This window comes from Ciconia boyciana, chromosome 15, assembly GCF_034638445.1.
Source record: "Ciconia boyciana chromosome 15, ASM3463844v1, whole genome shotgun sequence".
In the NCBI taxonomy this organism is placed as follows: Eukaryota; Metazoa; Chordata; class Aves; order Ciconiiformes; family Ciconiidae; genus Ciconia; species Ciconia boyciana.
The window spans coordinates 15,766,690-15,788,762 of record NC_132948.1 but is presented as its reverse complement, the minus strand read 5'-3'; the positions used below and the strand labels follow the sequence as shown (position 1 = coordinate 15,788,762).

At 41.2% G+C, this 22,073-nt stretch overlaps 1 protein-coding gene and 1 long non-coding RNA gene across 5 annotated transcripts in view; one reads left to right on the top strand and one right to left on the bottom strand.

Annotated features, from left to right (window-relative positions):
- GNB1L (G protein subunit beta 1 like) overlaps positions 1–19,180 on the bottom strand; it is a 45,358-nt gene extending 26,178 nt beyond the window's left edge. The window contains exons 1-2 of one of the 4 annotated variants that reach the window (XM_072880350.1): positions 4,705–4,827; position 4,142 (exon numbers count right to left, since the gene is read on the bottom strand). In XM_072880350.1, coding sequence (XP_072736451.1) covers position 4,142; positions 4,705–4,827 — 124 coding nt within the window. Of the gene's footprint in view, positions 1–4,141; positions 4,143–4,704; positions 4,828–18,419; positions 18,792–18,865 lie in introns of those variants that run through there. The other 3 variants (XM_072880348.1, XM_072880349.1, XM_072880347.1) reach the window with 3 other exon arrangements.
- On the top strand, positions 18,767–21,862 carry LOC140660001 (uncharacterized). Its single transcript, XR_012045301.1, has 4 exons — positions 18,767–19,150; positions 19,343–19,488; positions 20,223–20,346; positions 21,581–21,862. It is a non-coding gene; the product is annotated as an uncharacterized lncRNA (long non-coding RNA).
- The last annotated feature ends 211 nt before the right edge of the window (positions 21,863–22,073 follow it).

Genomic DNA, 22,073 nt, shown 5'->3' with positions numbered 1-22,073 from the left:
GGAGAAATAAAACAGGCATAGAAGCCCATAGTAGTTCAGCTCTGCAACACACTCTCCACAAAATAAATTAAAAAAAAAAAGACAACAAATGCCCAATCACTTTGAAAAATTGAAGAATATGAAAATGCACAATATAAGTGAAAAGAAGTCTTTATACAACTGTCTCTCTACACCATACCATCAGACCTAAAATGAATGTAAGTTTGTACACTTGATAAATCACTGTAATCTAGCAGAAAATTGATAAGCCAAGGACCATCAAAAGATTGTTTTGAGTAGCCCCCAGTTCAGCCATGCATAGCAATCTGTCAGCCACGGGGCTCTGTCTGCCCATCCTCCTTAATTAGGGGTGCTGCATACTGCAGCATCAGCTACAAGTCTTTTGGTTCCAAGAGCTAATAACGTCCTCAGATAGCATGGGCTTAATTAAACATCTTCCAGACATTTTAGCAGACATTTCCTGCAATAATCTTGTTTAGTAACAAACTATTAAAAAGAATTGACAGAGAAGAAATATATCAACTTGTTACAGCAACTGAAGTTATTTGGACCAGAATTATATGTCTGCAATTAAGAATTCTGTAACTCTGAGCAATTAAAATATCACTTTATTTGAAAACTAATTAATTCTAAACACATATTTTTCCCATGACAAACTTTTATGATTATTTAATTTATTCCATTCTAATTACACTTTAATTAATCTACTCTTGTATAATATTATACTGTTATTCTGGCATTTGACCAATGAAGACAATAAATTGATTGCAGTTCCCTTGCGCAAGAGCAGAAACTGTCATGCCAGTTTCAACACCACGTTTATTTATTTGTCTGTTCTATTACTTTACTTTTCCTCCCACAGGGCACAGGAACATGAAACACAGTACAAATCGGATGACATTTTGCCTTCTATACTTTTTTTCTTCAAAGTGTGAAATATAACTTAAGAGGTTTTAGTATTAAGGAAATGTATATGTAACATGATATTACATAATAAAAACATAACCTATAGGAAATTAACTTAGACTTCTAAAATACGTCACACAATGACTTATCAATTGGTTCCTGATGTACAGGACCATGTCCAGAGCTGCTAGAAACGGAGCTGTTTCACTGACATTGAGCTCTGCTCAGGACCTGGCCTGATACAGTCAGCAGTAAGGGAGAAAGAGACCAAAACCCATTTTCATACTTATCTTAAATTTACATTCATTTCAGTATCACGGTAAGTTTTACAAGACACTGCATTTTAATTTTGCATCAAGTTACCTTAGATTCAACTAAAACACAAGTATATAAATTATTTTCTTACTCTATAAATATTATATTTGGATTAAATACCGATAAAAGAAATACATACAAATATTTTATTGAACACGGAATTAGTAGCATTGTATTTTATTTTGCTTTGGCCATACTTGAAGTAAAAATTACTGTCATTTACAGTCAGGCGGCCTCAAGTTTCTTTGAATATGAACATCTCCGAAATTCACAGTTCTTGCACATTTGGTGGGAGGAGATACTGAGTCCTGACTCTTATGAAGACACAATGAAGCAATCTACTTTTCATGTACTTTTAAAGCTTCTGCTCGCGTTCCTGGCTGTATGTTTCCTTCTGCTTATGAAATAACCCCTTATTGTATACGCCTTACCAGGAGTGAGACGCCTTGCAGAGGTAGGCAATTAAATTAAAATGCACTGCAAGTTGAGCTCTGACGGTGCTTTCCAAAATATTTCCTTTTACTTGAATCATGCAGTTTACATTTCATAGAATTAAAAAGACAACTACAAAATACATATTCGTTAAAAGAGGAAAAAAGACTCTGCACTTAATTTACAGGCTAAATACTTCACCAGCATTGCCATAGTGGGAGGTACTTTTATTTGAGAATATGGTAGCTCTTTTCTACCCCCCATGTTTATATTCTCAACATTTGTTTCATAACAGTTAAAAAATATACTTTGAAATTGCAAATAGCAGACAGGACAAATTGACGTAAACATGGAAATAATATTAAATAACCAAAGGTAATTCCTGTTTGTGTCCAGCTCGCGTTTCAAATTCCAAATTTTGGATCTGATCTACACCCATCCAAACTGCTAGAGGATATTGGTGAGATTGCTCAAATGAGGAAGGGTTTGCAGGATTCATTTGTTAGAGCAGTATTTGATAAAGCATTTTCTCTTCAGAAGGTTTCTGCTTCCACGTAAAGTATGGCACGTCTCCGAGACAGCATTACTATGGGTCATTCTTTGTAGATGGAGAAACTGAGGCAGGGACAGTAAGTGACCTCCCAAGGCGGCACAGTCACTAGAACTGGGCTTAGGACTCCACTCACTGACTCCAGGCACAGACGGTCCCTTCCCACAGCCAGTGAGATTCACATGCCACATCACAGTATTTTAAGAAACAAAGCAGTGAGGACACTACTTTAATCTGCATCAATTTATTAGGCTAAAACTTTAAATCTTTATTCAGGTGAACTCTCATGGTCAGAAGCAGCTGCATTTCAGTAAAGACCACACCATTTGGTACATACCTTTTACTTTCTCCAAGAACCCCTTCAGTATTTAAAAAAAGGGAAGACAGTGTTCTGTGTATCACTTTTAAATATATGAGTCAAAGTTGCAGATTATCAAGTATTTTTATGCTGTGAAATATCCCCCAAAATCCAAGCTTAATTACTAATAGTATGTGTCATTTGCCTATTAGGATTCCCATCCAATACCGCATAAGTATTTGGATAAGCCAAATTATTGGAGAGCAAATTTGTCCAAGAAATCTAAAAAGGATCACTATAATTCCAGCGCAAACAGGAATGGCATTTATAAGGCAGATATTACCTGAATAGCAAATTTAAAAAAAGTTTATTTTAACAGTTTAGGCTAAGCTTACACTTTAGATACAAACCCACAATTATTATTTCATGCCAGTTTGATCACATAAGTCTACTTCCATTTTGCATAAGCACATAGGATGCATTAGTTAAATATGCTCATCTCCAAGGCTCTGAGATAAGAGTAATCATATGTTAAACAGTTAAATTGTTAAAATGGGAGGGATATGAATAAAAAGCTGGTCCCGCACTTAACAGTGGTTGAATACTGATGATGCTTAACTCCCAGTTTCTAGTACTGACTGTTTCCTGTACCTGCGATGTTCTGATCAGTTAGTTTCTCCATGTTTGAAGGAGTCACGCTAACTATTTAGCAAATGGAGAGAAATAAAACCCAAGTTACAGAATAGTTACATAGTTTACACATGTAACTTCAAGCTTCACTCCTCTCATCCCGGAAGAACTACTCAGGACCAAAAATATAGTGAAAAATGTAAAACTGTTTCACTGCCTTAATTTGAAACTTTGAACAATTCTGCAGTACCTGAACTTGAACTCCCAGCCTTTGAATGTGTGCTGAACAGCCCCCCATTGTATCGCACTTTTATGCTGGCAGGAACTGAAGTGTCAATCTTTCATCAGATAATCAGATTATGTCATGTTCTGACCAAATTCATTAGGAAAACTTTTACCAACCCTATTATCTCAAACCAGAAAATCTAGATCAAAGTATAACCGATTTTACAGCACAATAAAACTGTTATAAATATTTAAACACTAATTAAAATGCCTCTTTGGTTAAAAGTAAATAAATAATTGAAAGCTACCTCTTCTTATAAATGCTATTGAATGCAACCATATTTATCTCATGCTTTTCAGAAAAACAGGACCTATATATGGTGGAGAGTGGGAAGAAATGCACTTAAAAGCAGTCATTTGAGAAGATGGAGGGTTGCTAGACTTTTAAATCATTTGCCTAAAGTAAGTCTCACTGAGTGCTCATTCTAGTGACAAAGCATTAACCCCTGAATGTCTCTGCTAACTCCATTCATACTGGACAATCGTATCTGCTTACCTCATGCAGATGTACTGGATGGACGCTACATCCAAAAGAAGAGAAGAAATACTTCTTAAGGAAATCCTACATCAGTTAGTAATTTCTCAGTAAATGCAATTATACTGTAATTTGCTTTCTTCCTGAAATATACATGATCTTGTCTCCTAAAAAGGTAAACAGCTGTAATGAAGTTTGGCAGATATATTTTCTGCTTTTTGAGCAGATATGACATCTGCATAAAACAAACACTGAATGTGACAGTACTAAATATTTTCTCTTGTCTCCATTTCAGGTGGATAGCAAACATGGCATAAGAGGGAATCAAAGAATTCATATTAATATAATTAACAGCAAGGAACTGAGTTTAGACTAATCCAGGAGCAGCAGCAGCGACAGCAAATAACAACAGGACAGTCATCAATATTGATTTCACGTATTTGTCAGTCTAGAATCAGATTCTCCATCTGTAACTCAAACTTTAAAAGTATGATAATTTACGGAAAGGAGATTAATTTAGTCATTTTGAGTCAAAGACGTATTTCATAGCTTCATCCCAAATCCTGTATATTGTTAGGATCCCTTTCCCCTTTGAAGACTTAGTGAATGATTGAAGCTTCTACTTTCTGAGAAACAGATAACACAAGACTAGTAATCTGACTCTAAGCCACTGGATAAAGGCAGTTTGTTTCCTCTTAGCCCATCTGTCAACACCTCTTCAGTAATTAGTCCTAATTATTACAAAGGGCTAGCCTCCCATTCGCATTATTAAATCAGAAATAGTATCATAGCCAGGTATCTTTCAACGCCTACCAGACTGGCGACCTTCGATTTCATTGAATCTTCTATCAGTATCCGCCTTTGGAAGAGCCTCAGCAGTAATTTTAGCATCAGCTTCAAAGATGCAGATCCCACAGTGGAATTCCAGGGATGCATTCATATACACACCCACATCATGTGACAGGAGAGCAAGCAACACAATTGACCTTTGCATTGTTCTCTAAACTCCCATGATATAAACCACACATCTCTATTTTATACAATAGAACTGGGTTTTTGCCTGCGTGCTTAGAAGTGCTCCTTTGAACTAAATGCTGATAGGAAAATAGTGAAACTGTGTCTATAAAGATGAGGGTCAAATCCTTGTTAAGAAAACAATACATCTGAAGCTTGTTTTCAGATCAAGATAAATTTGCAAGACGTAAATAGTAACTAAAAATATGCATAAATGTATTTAAGTGTGAACAAGATTTAAAAGGTTTCTTTTGTTTATTTTTGCTCTGTAGCTGAAGTACTTCCCCAGAAAACTGGAAAACAAAAAGGATGACGACATCGAAACTCTCACAGAACCAAAGCTCAGTTAGCTGAGGCTTTAGTCAGACAGTTTTAAGCTCTTCATTTGTGTTAACATTTATTTAACTGAAACAAGAGGGGAAAAAAAGATACTCTTAAGAACCAAACACTCCATTTCTTTTGATTAAAAGCCAAACAAGTTTACCAATAGCACATCTGAGACCACTAGTGAGGATTTGTTTAGACTGGATTTCTCAGCAGCAGCAGAGCACTACCAGTTTCCTCAGACACACTGAACCAGCCTGAGCTGCGCTGGTGCAGTTTATGGCGTGTGTAAGCATCGCTATGAAAAGCTTGTGCCCAGAGCAGAGGAGCTACACAAATATTCCAGAGTTTCCCTGTGAACAAAGCCCACGCCCTCTAATTAAAACAGAGTGTTTTTGTTGATGTGCTTAATGTTTCAAAAAATAAACCATGCAAAAGACAAACTTTTTTACAAAAAAACATTTTAAAGAACTTTTCTGTGTCCTATACGAAAGTGAATTAGTGACTTTTTTTTTTCCTCTTTGCAGGTCTCCTCTAAATACTAGAGATGTTGGTAACAAACAATATCTAAATAATTTTTTTAAAAAGATATAAATAATAAAAGAGCTAGCTACTATATAAGAAGCAGTAGCCTAAATATTTGGGGTTTGACTGAGTGACCAGGAGCTGGGCAGGCACTGAACGGGGTGCATGGGGGGGATGCCCCAGCCTGCAGGGATGTCCCTGCAGCTCGGTGGTGTCGCTAAAGCCCCGTGCCTGGAACAGGGACCTCATCCCAGGTTCTGGGCCCCTGATCTGTGGATGTGGTCGGCCCAAAGCCCCTCTTATGCCTCACTCTCTCAACTTGGCCTACTTGGAACTAGCACAAAGACATCTCAGTAGCACACAGTACTGGAGCATGAAGAAACTACTCTGATTCAGCTTCCTGCATACTTGTCCTGCATACCTTCCTGCTAGAGTACTCATGGCACCATACAGCTTCACTGCACCTGGATAGCTTTCCACTTCAGAGATAACTAAAACTCACTGCCAAGAAAAATAAACACACAAACTTAAAATTCATTTTCCAAGTTGTACATTTTCCAAATAAACGCCGTGTTAGTAACATGCCCAGTAACAGGCAGGCATTTGACTATCAATGGATCAGACTTTAAAATACATTCATATTTCAGGTATCAACAATGCAGTATTAATGCACTTGCTACCAATTTTTTCTTGATTATCCTTATGAGAATTTTGTGTGCTAACAATAAGAACCTTTCCAAGGAAAACATCATATGGTTCTAGTACTGCGGAAAAAAAATGCCCTGCAGGGTCAGACGAGTGGTCCATCTCACCTAGTATCCTGTTTCCAACAGTGGCATGCTATTTAGAGATGCTATTTAGGGAAAAGACAGAAGCCTGTCTGCTTTTGCAGTCCATTCCCCCCATACTCCTCCATGCACAATTGCTGTATTAACGATGTTACAGGGCACGTAATTTCACTGTCTATTTGTAGTCCTGCTGTCTACGAAATTGTCTAATCCCTTTTGAACCTGCTGATACCATTGCCTTCACTACCTCCTGTGGCAAAAAGTTCACTATCTGAAGTTTCAGAAAATGAAGGAGTATTTTCTTTTATTTGCTTTAAACCTGATCTCCTGCTAGCTTCACTGAGTGCCCTCTAGTTCTTTCATTGCAGGATTTGGAGGGCAACAGTTTCACATTCAGCTTTTTCATCACTTTCACGATTTTTGTAAATCTCAGTGATAAATATCTGTCTTTCTCTAAACTAAAGAGTACCAGACGGTTCAATCTCTCCTCATATGACAGTTGTTCCATTTCCCCCGATTGTTTCAGTTGCCATTTTCTGCACCATCTCTACCTCCACTAAATCCATCTGGAAAAGCAGAGAACTGAACACAGTACTTCAGATATGAGCCCACTGAGGTTTTCCTTAGTAGCAAAATGACATCCTCGATGACAGAAATCTTCGCTGACCTCAAGAATCACATGTCACTTTCAGGAGAGGAGCTACTTCTTTCTGCAACAGGTACAATCCCAGCTAATACACCAGGCAAAGGGAGTTATCTTTGCTCTCAATAGTTTAGGGTTTCTGCTGCAGGGCAAGCCAACAGAGAAAAGGCTAAGTGTAAGTGTACTGTCCAAGGAGCTATATCCAGAAGAAATAGCGTAATATTTTAATAGCACTTCCTGAAACACCTAGACTTCCTGGAATTACTAGTTAAAATTCCAGAGGAACTGATAACGTTCTCTGTCTGTCCAAGCCTAGCAGAATGCTTCCCTACACCAACGTGTATCTTTTGGGGAAGAATTTTAAAGGTCCTATTCGCTCTACATCAACGCTTGAGAGCTTTGGTCCATTTTTATAGCTATAAGGCCTGTAGCTTCTCGTGCTGACTTGGGCCAAAATCCCTCTAATATATCATGCTAGCAGCTGTTCCTCTCCATTCCCAGCTACGTGCATTTAAATGGCATATCTTACAGTAAACCAGATCCTTCCCTATTTTAAGGTTACTTTGTACTACGCGGAAATGTTGGAGTAGCAACAGGTTGCCTTTTTCCCTTGATTTTCATGTCATGTCATTAACTTTCATGGAAGTAAAAGTGTTTGGGTCAAAAAGAGGCAACAATTATAAAAGCATATGTGCACAATGTAATCTCAAAAAAAAAAAGAAATCAGACCCCAGCAGAAGGAACAAAAGGAAATATATCTTTGTTCCAGCTGCATGAGCCGCCCAAGCACTGAGGAGACAGCACGGAAATCTCCCCAAGACTGCGCACAACATCGCTGCAATGTAACCACAGCTCTGCCTTGGCCTCGCTTCTGCCACCACACGCCCAAGTCTACCAGCAAGAATCTATCGGGACACAGGAGCCGCATCTCCCTATGGTCACCCAGAAACGCCTCTGTCTCAAAACTCCATGAGATGGATGGATCCCATGGCCTTTATCTGGCAGTTTTGCCCAAGTGCAGAGAGGAAGATGAGGCCCCATGTTCCCAGTGCAGTCCTTGCAGGAGGAAATGAGATCTGGATTTCATGAAATTGCTAGCAAACTACCTCTGCAAAGCAGAATATTCATTTTTAGATACTACACATTAGAATGTTTTATATAAATGCAAGTTTCCTCAGTTCCCACTAAGGTCCAAAATACTTACATACACCAATAATTACACAAAGGTAGCACCACTAAACTAACACTGATTTTAAAGAGACTACTCACATAGTGGAGATGTTCACACACATCTGCAACAGCCACAGAACACTAACTTAGCAACTGGCTTTAGCTCTCTCAAACACAAAAGTCTTCATAATAATGTGTTTTGTATAAAACCAGATTATAGTTTAACCTGCAGGGTCTTTGGTATGTTCCTTTTTCAAGTCTGCAAGTACTAGTTTCAAGGAAGAAGTCTGTGCCAAAGTATATTATACCTACTATGGCAATAAATTCTTCATGGATGAGGTTTTATACATAAATTACCTTCATTTGCAGTCTCTGAATGCTCTTCTAAATTTTATGGGATAATATGAATTATGAGCACCCATGTATTCCTTGTAGGTATAATGTGAGACAGATTTGTTTCTACTATACGCAAAAGATTATGCAAGTGAGTTGTACTCTACACCTCTCTCCCCCCACCCGTGCTGAACAAATGCGATAACAGACCCGTCAATTGCTTATGAGAAGTGGACAGCCTGCTATAAATATATGTGTGTATGAATTAGGTCTAACTAGGATTAAATACGAATCACATGGTTAAACAAAAGCATTTAAAATATCTGAAAGGTTTTTTCTAAACCTTATAAACTTAGATTTCTTAATCTGTTATTTCTTGGTTTAGTTATTGGTACATTTACGGTTTGGCAAAATAACTCCTTTTAAATAAACTGTACATTTAAAGTGCACAATTTATATTTAATTGAAGCTACCATTGCAATCTTTACAAAACTTGGCTGGATTTCAGTGGCTGGGCTTTAGGTATTTTGCTGGTTCTGCTGGATTTTTAAAACCCTAGAGATCTGGGAATGTAATGAGTCTGTTCACTGTTATTATTAGTCTCTAGTAAATACTGTTGGTGACCCACTGGAACCTAAATCCTAGCCATTCTTCATATATCTGTTGAACACTGGGTGCTTTGGACTCAGTTCACACACAACACTTGCCTTAGAAGCAAAGTTCCAGGTTTCCACAGGAGCTCTAATTTCAGGAATCACTAGGAATGTGAACTGGCAAACAGTACCCGGACCCCAATTCTGCAAACTGCTCTACCCCCACTCTCTGAATCCACTTAGCAGTTTCAAAGGCTTCACAAGAACAGGTCCAGGATCGGCCATTTTTCTGCAAGGACACTGTCGCTGTATTGAACAGCGACAACGCTCCAAAATGCACTTACTCACAGCCACTGAAACCAAGAGGCGAAACACAGCAGGAATGGCACGGATGGTGTGGGAATGCTTGCCCTGCTCCCACGACAGTGGGGGAAGGATCAGGCACGAAGGCTCATCAACAAGATCAGACAAAAGAGAAAACACTGAATCATATTAAAGTAATTACCAGAAAATAAGACTTCTGTAAAATATTTGCAATCAGCCAGTTGAAGCCTTCAGGCTCAGTCTTGCATTGGGCTGCATGTAGCAGCACCACCCCAGGAGGCGCTCCGGGAAGAACGGGTGACTCAGAGCCACGGTTCCTCCCTGGCTCCCTTCCTCTCGCATGGGAGAACAAATAATTTCACCCCGTCCTGAATGCAGTGTACTCCCACCTTCCTCCTAACTAGCCTGGCAGTACAAAAAGCCATGGCCCTGCTCCCCCTCCGCTTCCCCTACTTCTACGACAGTGAGGGAAGGATCCGGCAGGAAGACCCCATGGTCTCTCCACCCCGTTGTCTCTCCTTTCCCATCTCCACACACCCAAAACTGCTGTCTAACGCGGCCATATGGGACACATTTACTTCCCACTCCTGCCCCGAGGTGCTACTAGGGACAGGGGTAATCTAGCATGGAGATAGTATCAGCATGAAAGAGAAGAGAATCCTAGTTAGGAAGAACATACGTCGTCACTAGATAATGATAACCACATTTAATGGGCACAAGCACGAAGGCACGACTTTCAGAGATTTTCCCCTTATTTTAAAAAATAGGTGGTTATTATAAAAATGCCCAATTACATCGTCAGGCATTATACAATATTTATGGTACAAAATCACTATAATTAAATGCTAAGTGCCAATTTCACTTCTTTAGCAGTGGAGCAATAAAATAAGCAAGTGCCTTTAAGAGATTACTTTCACAGAATAGTCACAGAATGCAAAAGGAGCTAAAAATTGACCTGTCAGGACCTTAGACATTCCATGGCGAGACATGAGATTTAAGGTGCAAGGATTCTCAGGCCCAGTGTCGCAATTAAGCTCTGCATCCCTCAGATCCGCTTTTTTGCTGCAAGCTTACAGTGGAGCTAGAGAAGAGTGAATTCCTGCCCTGACTGGGTTAGAGTTACCATGTCACCTTAAAACTAGTCACTTGGGAAAAACAAAGGCTTATATAGAGACTAAAAATATTAAAGATCTGAAGCAGTGAGGTAGATCAGTCCACAGTGGCCATGTCTGCACATGCCTCTCCACTGAAGGACCAGGACTGTGTTCATTAGTGTTGGAAAAACTTGCAAGATTATATTAAAAAAATAATTTTAATTGGAAAATTAGTTCCAAAACGTAACCTTTATTGAGAAATAGTATCCAAAACATAGGAAATAAAGGATATTCCCAGTAGATATTCTCAATAAGCTATTTGTCCTAGAGGCGGAAAAAACACTGCAATATTAAATATTACTAATTCTATTCTGGGGCTAAATTACAGTCCTGGACAAATGGTGATAAAACATCCAGCAAGCAGGAGTGAAGCCGTGGTAAACCAGATGCTGTGCTGTCCTTAAGCAGGACGCAGTGCATGCTGTCCTGAACAGGGATACCTCTGTCAGCCCATGGAGGGGAAGTGGCCATGCCACCTTCTTTCCTTCTTGGTGTCACTGATGTTGCTTAAAGGAAAGACCTCCAGCACAGCTCCAGATTTGCAAGGCTCAAGTGCTGTCAGTGTGCCAGACTTATGGGCAAAATAATGGGTGGATGTGGGGCTCCTAGACTGCCTTCACCTCAGCCATGATCCCTGCAGAAGCTGGGACAGATGACACTGAAAAATTCTTCGCATTTGGCATTACATTAAGGATTTTTTTTGTCAAAAAATAGAATGCAGTCCACTTCCATTCATGTTTCTGACAAACTTTTGTTTTTCTAGGTAGATTTTCAGCTAAACAAAAACTGAGCTGGAAATGTCCAGTTCAAACTAAATGTCCTGTAAACTAAATACGGCTGATTATTCTTTGCTTCCTTACACGCTTCTCCTTTACCAAGAACAAAACTTGTCGAAGAACACATTTCGAAGCAGGAATAATGACCATTCCCAACCCCACAGCTCCATTTTTATTATAAATAAAAAAAACCGAAGGTCTTCCATTAGCTTCAGTGGTTGGGAGGGAGTGGGAAGAATGATGCGTTAAGCTGCAATGGAGGAAGTACATACGCCAACTGGAAAAACGGACTATAAAAAGCTTTTCTTACACAAACACAGGAGGAAGTAACCAACACCCTCAATTGTTGAAGTGAAAGGTGGGGGGCCTAAACACACAACTAGGAAAAAAAAAAGCAAAAATTAAAAAAGTCCTGAATGTTTCGCATGTTCCCAATTACTCCCAAATTTGAGAGCCTTGTTCAATAAGGTCAAGCTGTTACCAACAGCAGACCTGGCAAATCTCATGCAAAGCGCATAAATGCTGTATAACAGTACCAGGCTAGAAACCTTTCTGCAGTTAAGACTGTGTATCACCTCTTTCTGTGGCACAGCACTATGGACTCTCGGCAACCTACTGCAAGTTGGGTGGAGAGCCCTCTGCACCTGGGGCAAGGGATCAGACTGCAAAAGAAAGGCCACGGTGCTGCGCTGCAGGAAAAGCGTGTGCCACCACAGCAAGCCCCTTCTGCTCCAAGGGCCTCTACTAACCAGCAGCGTCCCCAGCTGCACGCCAGGAATGCATCCCCTCCTGTCACACCGTAACATGTTCACCCAGCTGGGAACCAGCGTGGCATCATCTCGTATGTCAGAGGACAAGAGAATCAAAGGGTCTAACGCAGGTGCAAGAATTCAAAGTACAGCTTCAGAAGGTCAAACAGGCCCATCACAGAGAGAAAAATTATTAGATCAAATAGCTAAATACTGGCAGGCCAGAGACGCAAATTCTAACAAGGCAGACTGAGGAAAAAGGAGGCAGACAGAGAAGTTGGCTGCACTGATTGTACCTCCTCGGGAGGGACTGCTACGTGGGCCTTTGCACTGGGCAACACCCCATCGGAACCAGCCATCACTGACACAGGCTCATACACTTCCATGAGCCAAGCAACAGTCCCATACACCAAGTATTCTGAACGCCAGCAGACATAAAGTCTCTAAGAGAGATATAACCAAAAGAGAGCTCCCATGATGATCTACTGCCACTTCAGTAGTCTCATAGTTTTCCATTAAGGTCATTTTCCTTATCCATGAAAATATATTGGCTCATGGCATTTAGCAAAGTCATAACCTTCTGGTTATAGAGCTTGAACTTGTCAACAATTATTTAGTGAGCGCAATGGAGTCAGGTCAGAACGTAGATACATAGTACATAGATACTACTAATCTTCACAAAATCATTCCTTCCCCAGCCAGCCACTGTATAAAAGGACATAAAACTGACCTCAAATTGGGTAGAGGTTTGACTTTGCAATGAACCTGTAGCTTCAAGGTCATTTCACTTAAACATTTCTTACATGGTTTTGAACATCTACCACTTATAAATTACTACAAATTAAAACCAGAGAAGACATCACACCATATTCAACCGGAAGCAGGTAGCCCACATTCTCTCCTGCCTCCAGACCACATCAAGCTGTTTTGGAAATTTGACAAAATGAAATTTGACAAAATTGACAAAATGAAATTTGACAAAATGAAATTTTGGAAATTTGAAAAATTACAATTAGAAACACACTAAACACTTGGACAACACAGACCTACCAATCTGGGATAAAACTGCATTCTTCCTCTGCTGCTTACTTAGCAAAGGTGTTAGCATCGCTTTGCCCAGGACAACCAAGACGGCAACACAGCTTAGCACTTTAAACACCAGGAGAGTCAATACAGAAGAAACCAATCTGCTTTGTCCCTGGTATTAATGGTCAATGCAAAACAGACCAGGATACTGGGTTCTTGAATATGTTTCCTTTATTCTGCAGAGGGCACAACAAGTTTTGTGATAGGCCATTCTCCCTCCTGATTTCAAACTGGGAATCCATGGCTTTACAGAGGTCTGCACACACATGGCTCTGAGCAACCTCAGTCCTAGATGGCTCCCGTTCTCCCACATTTATGTCTCGGCTCACTTTATCACTTTGTCTCATTGTTTTAGGTGGGTTTTGTGGTTTTTTTTCACATTAAGTGTGTCCATGGGTCTTCTCCACAGCTCACTCTGTGTACACTTAACATCCTTGATGTATCTTGTTTGCGGGTCTACTTCTCCCACCTCCTAACACTAACTAGGACTTTTTTCCCCTCAAATAGTCTCACCACTTTCTCATGGCAAAATTGGCACTGTAGACCGCCAACTGATTCCTGACAATTTATTTATATGTGTAGAGCATCACGCAATTCTACAATGTGAATTAAAAAAAAAAAATCCTCAAATGCTTACACAATTCTCCTGTTTCTAGTTCTCCAGAAGTTACTTTCTTGATTTTCAAACTCAAATAGATAACAGAAAGTTGCATTTTAAGGAGAGGCAAGCAGAAATTTCTCCTCAACTGAACAAGCTGAGCTATGCTTCTGGGTATGTATTACAATATCTTTTCGCATCACACCTACTCAACTAAATATACAAAACACTGAGCAAATGATAGTTTTGTCAGCCACCAGCTAATCAAATGAAAAATTATTAGGCTTAGAAAAATAATAAAAGCAGAAGCCAGCTGTGCATTTGTCGGATGAAAATCCCAGTGTCTCCCATGTTAGCTCATGTGTATTTCAATTTCTGGGAAGAAAATAATGGGAGTTCCTCCACCCTTTCTCATGTGAGCCATAAAACAGATTTATTACCTAGGATATATTCTGTGTTTTCTCCTGAGGAAAAAAGAAAGTGGTGGAACAAGTTCATTTTTTTCCCTTCTACAACTAGGATTTTCTTTATAATAAACACAGAGCCTAATTTTGGTATCATATGGCCCTTCTATTTAATGCTCTGGTCACACTTTTTACCTTTCTGAATCTTGAGTTGTAGCATTTTCATTTCAGTGGGGAATCTACAGCTGCTCCAGCTGTCTGAGTGCAAAAAGTCTGTCCTAAGATTCCTATCCGGTATGTTTTAAAGCAGAATTCTTCCCTCCCCTAAATCAAAGAAATTTACCTTCTACTGAAAAATTATGGAATAACTAAAAAAAAAAAAAAAAGGCAAAACATTAGTCTGTGTTTCTTTCCAAATAGTTCTTGCTCAGCTTTACCCTTACACCCAAGAGTCACCCAGCAGCTCTGGGAAATTTAGGCTGCAAACTCAGAGGTTTAGGACAAGGTTGCATCTCATCTGGGAAGGTTTTCCTGTACCAATTACTATTTTTTGACTGTAACGGTCACCTTCTGACCTTCAAAAATAAATCATGAAAGAGAAAATTTGCTGACTAAAAGATTTTTTGCTCCTAAGACTCCTAATTTGCTTACAGTATGATGTTACAATTCTAAAGACCTGTGCTAGTAAATCCATTTATAGAAAAGGTGGTTTCCCCTATAACTTTCACTTTTGAGATGCAGAAGAGACTGATTCATATCTTAAATGCTTCTGAATCATGACATAGCCTGGATTTTCCAGTTTAGCGGTCTGGAAACTTTCAAGGCTAATATATGCCTTTTTAAATGACACCCAGTAATACCTCTTTTTTTAACTAAATCTGTTGACTCTAATATTTGTAGCCTAAACGTGCTCTACAATCTACTCTTGATGACTAGCACCTATTGTTTAATGAGTCACTTTTCTCAACAGGGCAAACCTGACATCTCTCAAAGTGCCAGTTCTTTCAAATAATCCTATGACATGTGAGCGTTTACACCAAGTCATAAATGCCATTGAAACAATTTTTGAAATGACGAGCTATGCCATCATTAGCTGCATATAATTAAAATGTACCATAGAAGTGCATTCATTACAGTTGTGAAATTATTTTTATTGCTTATGAACAGCAAAAAAATCCGCTTTTATCGTACAGCTGTGCCAGCACAGAGCTCAAAAGGAAGCTGGTTTGCTTGGGCAAAAATTATGCAGGTTTTTTTGTAGATTTATTTCTTTCTCATTGCTTTGTGATCACTTTTACTGCTCCACAGAGACCAATAATTTGGGAAAAAAACCCCAGTAGCTAAAGTAGTTTTCAAGCTATTACTAATTTGAAACCCTTCATTTATACTACCAAGTGTATTCTAGTGCAGTCAAACTGCATTGTTACAAAGAAAGCATAAATCCATCCACACAGCTATTTTGGGGATCAAACCACTATTACTGCTACTAAACTTACCTTTTTTCTTTACATAGACAGACACACAAACATGTAATACTGTGCTGAGGTTTCAAGTTTGGACCAAAGTAACGTATCAGCATTACAACTCAGGTGTCCAAAAAGGAACCTCTTTTTTTTCAACCTTTTTTTTTATCATTACTAAATTTGTCTTCACAATCCCAGAAATGTCACTGACATACATCTATAATCCAACGTAGCTACAACAAAACAATTTATTACAGAAGAGTAGTCATAGTAGCTATTTTCCCCAATGAAGACAGTGCTTCATAGAGTATCATTTTGGAAAACCAGAATCTTGAGCATTAAATCTCCCATATACGCTAATTAGCGAGGACTGGCTTACGTTTCTTACTGTTCCAATGAAATAGTATGTTGTTCTGGCTGAGCTTAGAGAAAAACAGTACTCAAATTAAAAATAAAGGGTATGCAAACACAAAACATAATATAGCCTGATGTACTATGTGATGGAGAGCCAAAAAAATTGTCTCTTTAGAATGTAAGAACGTACACGGGTCAGTGTTTCTTTGCAAAAAGAAACTCACACTACTCTAAAATGGTCAACAGGGTCAGAAAAGGCGTAATGTACTTAGTCATCAGATCTGCTCCCTAGTATGTTATGATTCTAATATTGTAATTATAATGCTTAAAAATAAGTCTTTACACCAATTAACCAAAACCAGACTATTTATCTGATATTAGAAACTAGCGTCTATTCCAGCGCATGCACCAACATAATTTCCATCTGCAGAATCTTTATAACTCATACTGACACATCCAAGCCAGAACAGTGTTAGATTTCCTGATCACAGGATATTTTTACAACAAGAAAAAACTAGTTTACCTGCAAATCAATGAAAACGTTAATAGGAATCATCAAAAAACAAGAAGTTACTCCAGTAGTTTCTTTAAAATGTAGTAATTTAGTTAAAAATAAATAAAATGTCCTCTATACTCCATATAACTTAGGCAGACAGGACAAATTACTAATGAAATGCTTCCCAGTCATGGAGTCCTCTCGAAAAGCCTCACAGAAATGCTACTAAAACTGGGGGTTGGTGGAAGGAGCTTTGGAAGAATGACAGGTCACAAAGAGACTGTGCTAAAAAGCATGGAGAAGTGCTCTTCAAAACGATTCCCAGAGAAAAAGTTACACACAGATTTCCATCTCTCATGTCCTCTGTTTTTTTCCAGAGCACACACCATGCCTGGTTTTTACCTTGTTCATTTCAAAATGAAGCTATTGAATCTGGACATTAGATTATTTTCTACTGTAAAGTGGCACATAAAGGAGTTGTATAAAGCATTTTCTTTGTTTCAAACAACGAGCACTACTGAGAAGAAAAATATACAATAAAAGAATCCAAACATCAGATATCGGTATGCAGATGCTAGCTAGGTCCGCTAAATGCCACATCGCAAACAAACCGCCCATGCTGAAAATATCTGTAACATAGCCTACGTCTCTCATACTTGCTACCCGTGCAATATTCCGCTGCAGAATCAGACTCCCAGTAGAGGGAGCAAAAGCAAGTAACCCTGAAAACTGAAAACACCCGCTGCCACACCGTGAATGAGGGGCAGCACATCCAGCTTCTGACTATGTGAAGACAAATGAGCGGTGTGGATCTTTTTCTTTCCCCTTCGATGAAACAATCTGTGAAAAATCCATTAAGGCAAGATTTTCTCCATTTTCTGATAGTAATCGAAGCAAAAACCTAGGGATTCTAGTCAATCTGTTGAAATGAGGCCAGTTTTGTAGACTTCCGTAGGCTATATCTGAATAGAAGTTTGCATTATGAAATTAGGTGTATTAATTATACAGTCACAGAATCACTCTGGATGGAAGGAACCTCAGGAGGTCTGCAGTCTGATCTCCGGCTCAAAGCAGGGTCAGCTATGAGACCAGAGCAGGTTGATCAGAGCTCTATCCGGTTGATAAATACAATATTATTTTTTCGTATTGCTATATGTATTACTAACAATACCATGTCTTACTTTTGTAAATGCTTTCAACTGAAGGGTATTAAAGCGCTTAAAATATTACGCATCAGCAAGTCTTCCTGAGAACTGCCATTACAATTTTGCAGGTGGCGGGGGGAAGGCGCAGGGCAAGCACCGACCCCCCTGAGGCTGTGCCTTCCGTAGGCAGAACCGGGTCTGAAATCCAGTAGATGCATTTCCAAGCCTCACCTTGATCTGCAGTGTTTACGTAAGCTCGTTTGCTATCGCTTACTTTTAAATACCTTAAAAACACTCATTTCTGTTGGTCCTAAAAGAAAAGCACTGGGATTATTACGGAAGAGTTGTAAAATTCAATGCATTAGAATTGCAAGCTCCATTACAACTGGGTTCGGTACTTATGGCTCGCTGATACTAAACGTTTGGTCGGCTGTATTCTGAACTCGAAGCACGAGGCGTTGGTGTTACAGCTGCCAGAAGAGACCTTGCACAGAGGCTCTCCAGGCAATCTGCTTCAGAGCAGCTGAGCTGCCATGAAGTAGATGCAGACCCGCATCAAAATAGCACTTTTATCTAGTAGGGGCCTCACGTCAGCCGCACGCGCTGCAGCTCGCTCAAGCATTCGTCCCGCCTGGGGCGTCTTCCCAGCCCCACTCGCTCCTCTGGCCGGGACAGACTCCGCGTACCCCTTCCAGCGCCGGTGACGGGCAGGGCCGTGCGGGACGGGACAAGCCAAGCGCCGCCGCCCGCTCGGGGCGGCCCCGGTCGCTGTCGCCCGTGAGAGGAGGCGCGAGGCGGGGGGGGATAGCGGCCCCGCACGCGGCGGGTCGAGCCGCTCCGCCGTTGCCGTGGCGATGCCCCCGCGCAGGCGCACACTTCCCCCCCCAGCGCCGCGCGGCCTCAGAGGCGGCGCAGCGCCGGTGACAGGCGCGTCCTCCCCGCCCCGCCGCCGCCCCAGCGGCCGCGCCGGGAGTCCCCGTGGCGGCGGGGATGCAGGGCGGTCCCCCCACCCCGCTCCTCCCCGCCGTCTCTCACCGAGCGCCGCTCCGCCTGGCGGGGGAGGAAGCGTGACAGCGATGATTCGGCGATCCTCCGCTGTACCTAAGGCTGCCTCGCGGGAAGCAGGCAGACACAGAGGAGCGCCGAGCGCCAGCGTGATGCCCGCGAACCGATGATGACGTCACGGGGGGAGCAGGCAGGCGCGCATGCGCCGTCCGCGCCCGGCGGGCCCTCGGTGCCTCGCGGCGCGTTGCGGCCAGCCCGGTCCCGCCGCCCGTGGGCCCTCGCCGGCCCCCGAGTAGCCACGGGGGCATCCGGCCGGTAAGGGAGGCCCGCGGTGCCGGCAGCGGCACCCCAGGGCGGCGGGAGCCCGCCCCGCTCTGTGGGTCCCCCCGCGGCGAGGGGCTTTGCGCCCCTCCGCTCTTGCCCCCGCCCGCTCCGTAACCCCGGCCGACCTTGCCTTCGCCGGGAGGCGGTGCTGGGCTGGGCTGGAAACGTGTCGCTGCTTTGTAGGGCCAGACACGGACAGCAGGAGGTGCGAAGGACGACATCTGAGGGAGCAGAGAGTTGCAGCGCTGAGGAGGAGTGCTTGAACCATCTGGGAAGGCCTTGGCTGGGGCGCTGGGGCCAGGCTGTTGTTGCCATCGAGCATGCATCGAGTCAGTTTGTGCCTTACGTGATTCACCATAGTTCTCCTTACGAAGTTTGATCAGTGGGTGGGCGCGAGGCGATGTTGTAGGCTCTCTTCCACTCTCTGCTTGCACAGCATTCATTTGCCAGAAGCTCTGCCGAGCATGGGGTTATCGTGTTCCTGAATTTATTTGGCTCTTCTGGCAACCGTTGTCAATCTGGATTTGTTCTGGGACAAACAGACCCCAGTCTTTCAGTGCAGCAGAGCCACACTTAGTTTTCCAGATGCTGTGTTGCAGGAGAGCCTCTTTAGAGAAGAAAGTTGCCTCCTGAAATGGTTCCAAATGGAAGTTAATGGTTAGGTGCCATAATTGGACTAAATCGGGCAACACTGAAATAACCCAGTATGTATTGTTGCTACTGGAACAAAAATGCTGCTATGTGGGATTGGAACATACCCTGCCAATGTGCCCATCCACCCTCAGACAGGCGATGGCAAGCTCAGTGCAGGCGTGCGCACATGACGGCACTGCAGAACGGCATAGTCTTCCCCTTTAAGTGTCCCCTGTTGCTCTCCAGCTACACCAAGACTTGCTCAAGGAAAGCACATAAACCATCATTTGCTTGTGTCACCTGGCTAGGAGAGAAAAGCTTTGTCATTTACGTAGCTTCTCACAAGGCTATACTGCTAGAATTCCAGCTAGAAAGATTGGTGCCTCATAAAACTAATGCTTTACAGTTTTCCTGCCATTTTTGCCTACAGAGCCGAAGAGTCTTTCAAAGCTAAGTTACACCTAGAGTACCACAGTGCTGTTAAATAAGTGCTATTCTGTTCCACTTCTACTGATGCAAACAAAGGCATGGAGATTTTTTGTGAGTTTGTGAAGGTAAGTCTGGGGCTTGCTTTTCTACTCGTATCAAACCTCTCATCTGTAGGAACACTGATTCCTAAACCCTTGCTCTAAAGGGCTCTTAAATGGCATTCATGCAGTGGTTATGAAAACGCAGTACGCTGAGGAGGCTATATCTCTCTTTACTAGGAATGTCCTAAGCACAGATAAATACCTTCAGTATTGTATAATGCACAAATACAGCCCTGTATTTCCCTACATGTTTTGCTGAAATGATTTGACTTAAGAGATTTAGAGCAGCAGATCGTTGCTATAAAATGCTATGCATAATGAAACCACATGTGCAGTATACTTTCAGGTCTTTAATTTGTTAGGAGCTAAATGTTTATTAGAATATGGTACAGTTAATATTCCCTACAGTTGCCTTGAAAATGAAATACCCCTTTTACAACACAAAGATAATGAGTTATATGGCAAGATAAGGTGGTTACCAGAATTCAGGATTGACAGAATCCAATTAATTTAACATGAATTAATGCAACATCAAATTTATTACAGTTGGATGCAATTTGTAATTGAAAGTTCCATTACAGCGCATGTTTTTACATGTTATCTCCCATCAGTAAGATCTCAAAAGAGCAGATTCTCCATTTTGAACAGCAGCGATGTATTTATTATGTCACCAATAACTCTTTCCTTACGTGTTTGCTGCGAGGAACTTCAGGGACCATCAGCCCAGTTGTGTACCAGGGGCTGTGCTCTTGCTCTTTCTCACAGAGAGCCATGACTGAGGCTTAAACAGAAACCTGGGCTTCATTTTCTTTGGCTGCTTTGCTGGGCTGCCCCTGCCTTGTTACTTGTTCATCCCTTTTGCCATTTTTCACTCTTCTAGGGGATCACCCCTCTTCTTTTTTTGGGTGGGAGGGGCAAAATCAGCCCTCTAGTCAAATAAACCTTTCAACCTCCTATCTTCAAAATAAACACTTTTATTGTGGACAGTCCAAGCTCCTTAGATAAAGCTTTAGGTCTCAAATCCAAAAGATACACTGTGTCCTTTTAATAATTTCATAGTGGAAACCCTTTATTTGCCCATTCCTTTGGTGTTATGGAGGTTTTCAATGATTCTGGTTTAGGTTTCGGGATTAGGTGAAACCAGAGTGCCTTAAACCTCTTTAGAGGTTTGGGATTAGGTCTGCATCAGGCCTAATATAGCCTTTCTGTGCAAGGCTAAATTAAATGGCAGGAATATTTGTTGTGCACTGATTCACAGGTGTTTGGCAAAATACCAGAAAACATAAAGGAACCACTGGAAGAATCATGAAGGCAAAGCCATCGAAACATGAGTATTAGCTAAGTACTGCAGTATCACTTGCAACTGTGGGGTCTTTCAGACTGCTTCTAAGTGATTTTAAGCATGGATATCATTTTTATGTGTCTCTTTCACATGAATGTGAGTAAATTGAAGATCTGTCGTGCAAATGGATCATGGATTTTTATTTGGGTATCACATTCTGGTAATTGCTGCCTGTTTTATAGCAAATGTATATTAAAGTTCGTCAAACAGCTGATATCACTGAAGCTCTATTGTTTTATTGTACACATAAATTCTGTTCCTTCTCTGGGGTATGCATTGCCCTGACAGAATATCCTAGGTCACGAGGAGAAAAGCACAATAGATTTATGCCTATTATTAAAACACCACCCTGTCTGGCTCAGGAGGCAGAGACATTTGCCTCACTGATGACCATGGACTAATTGGAGGA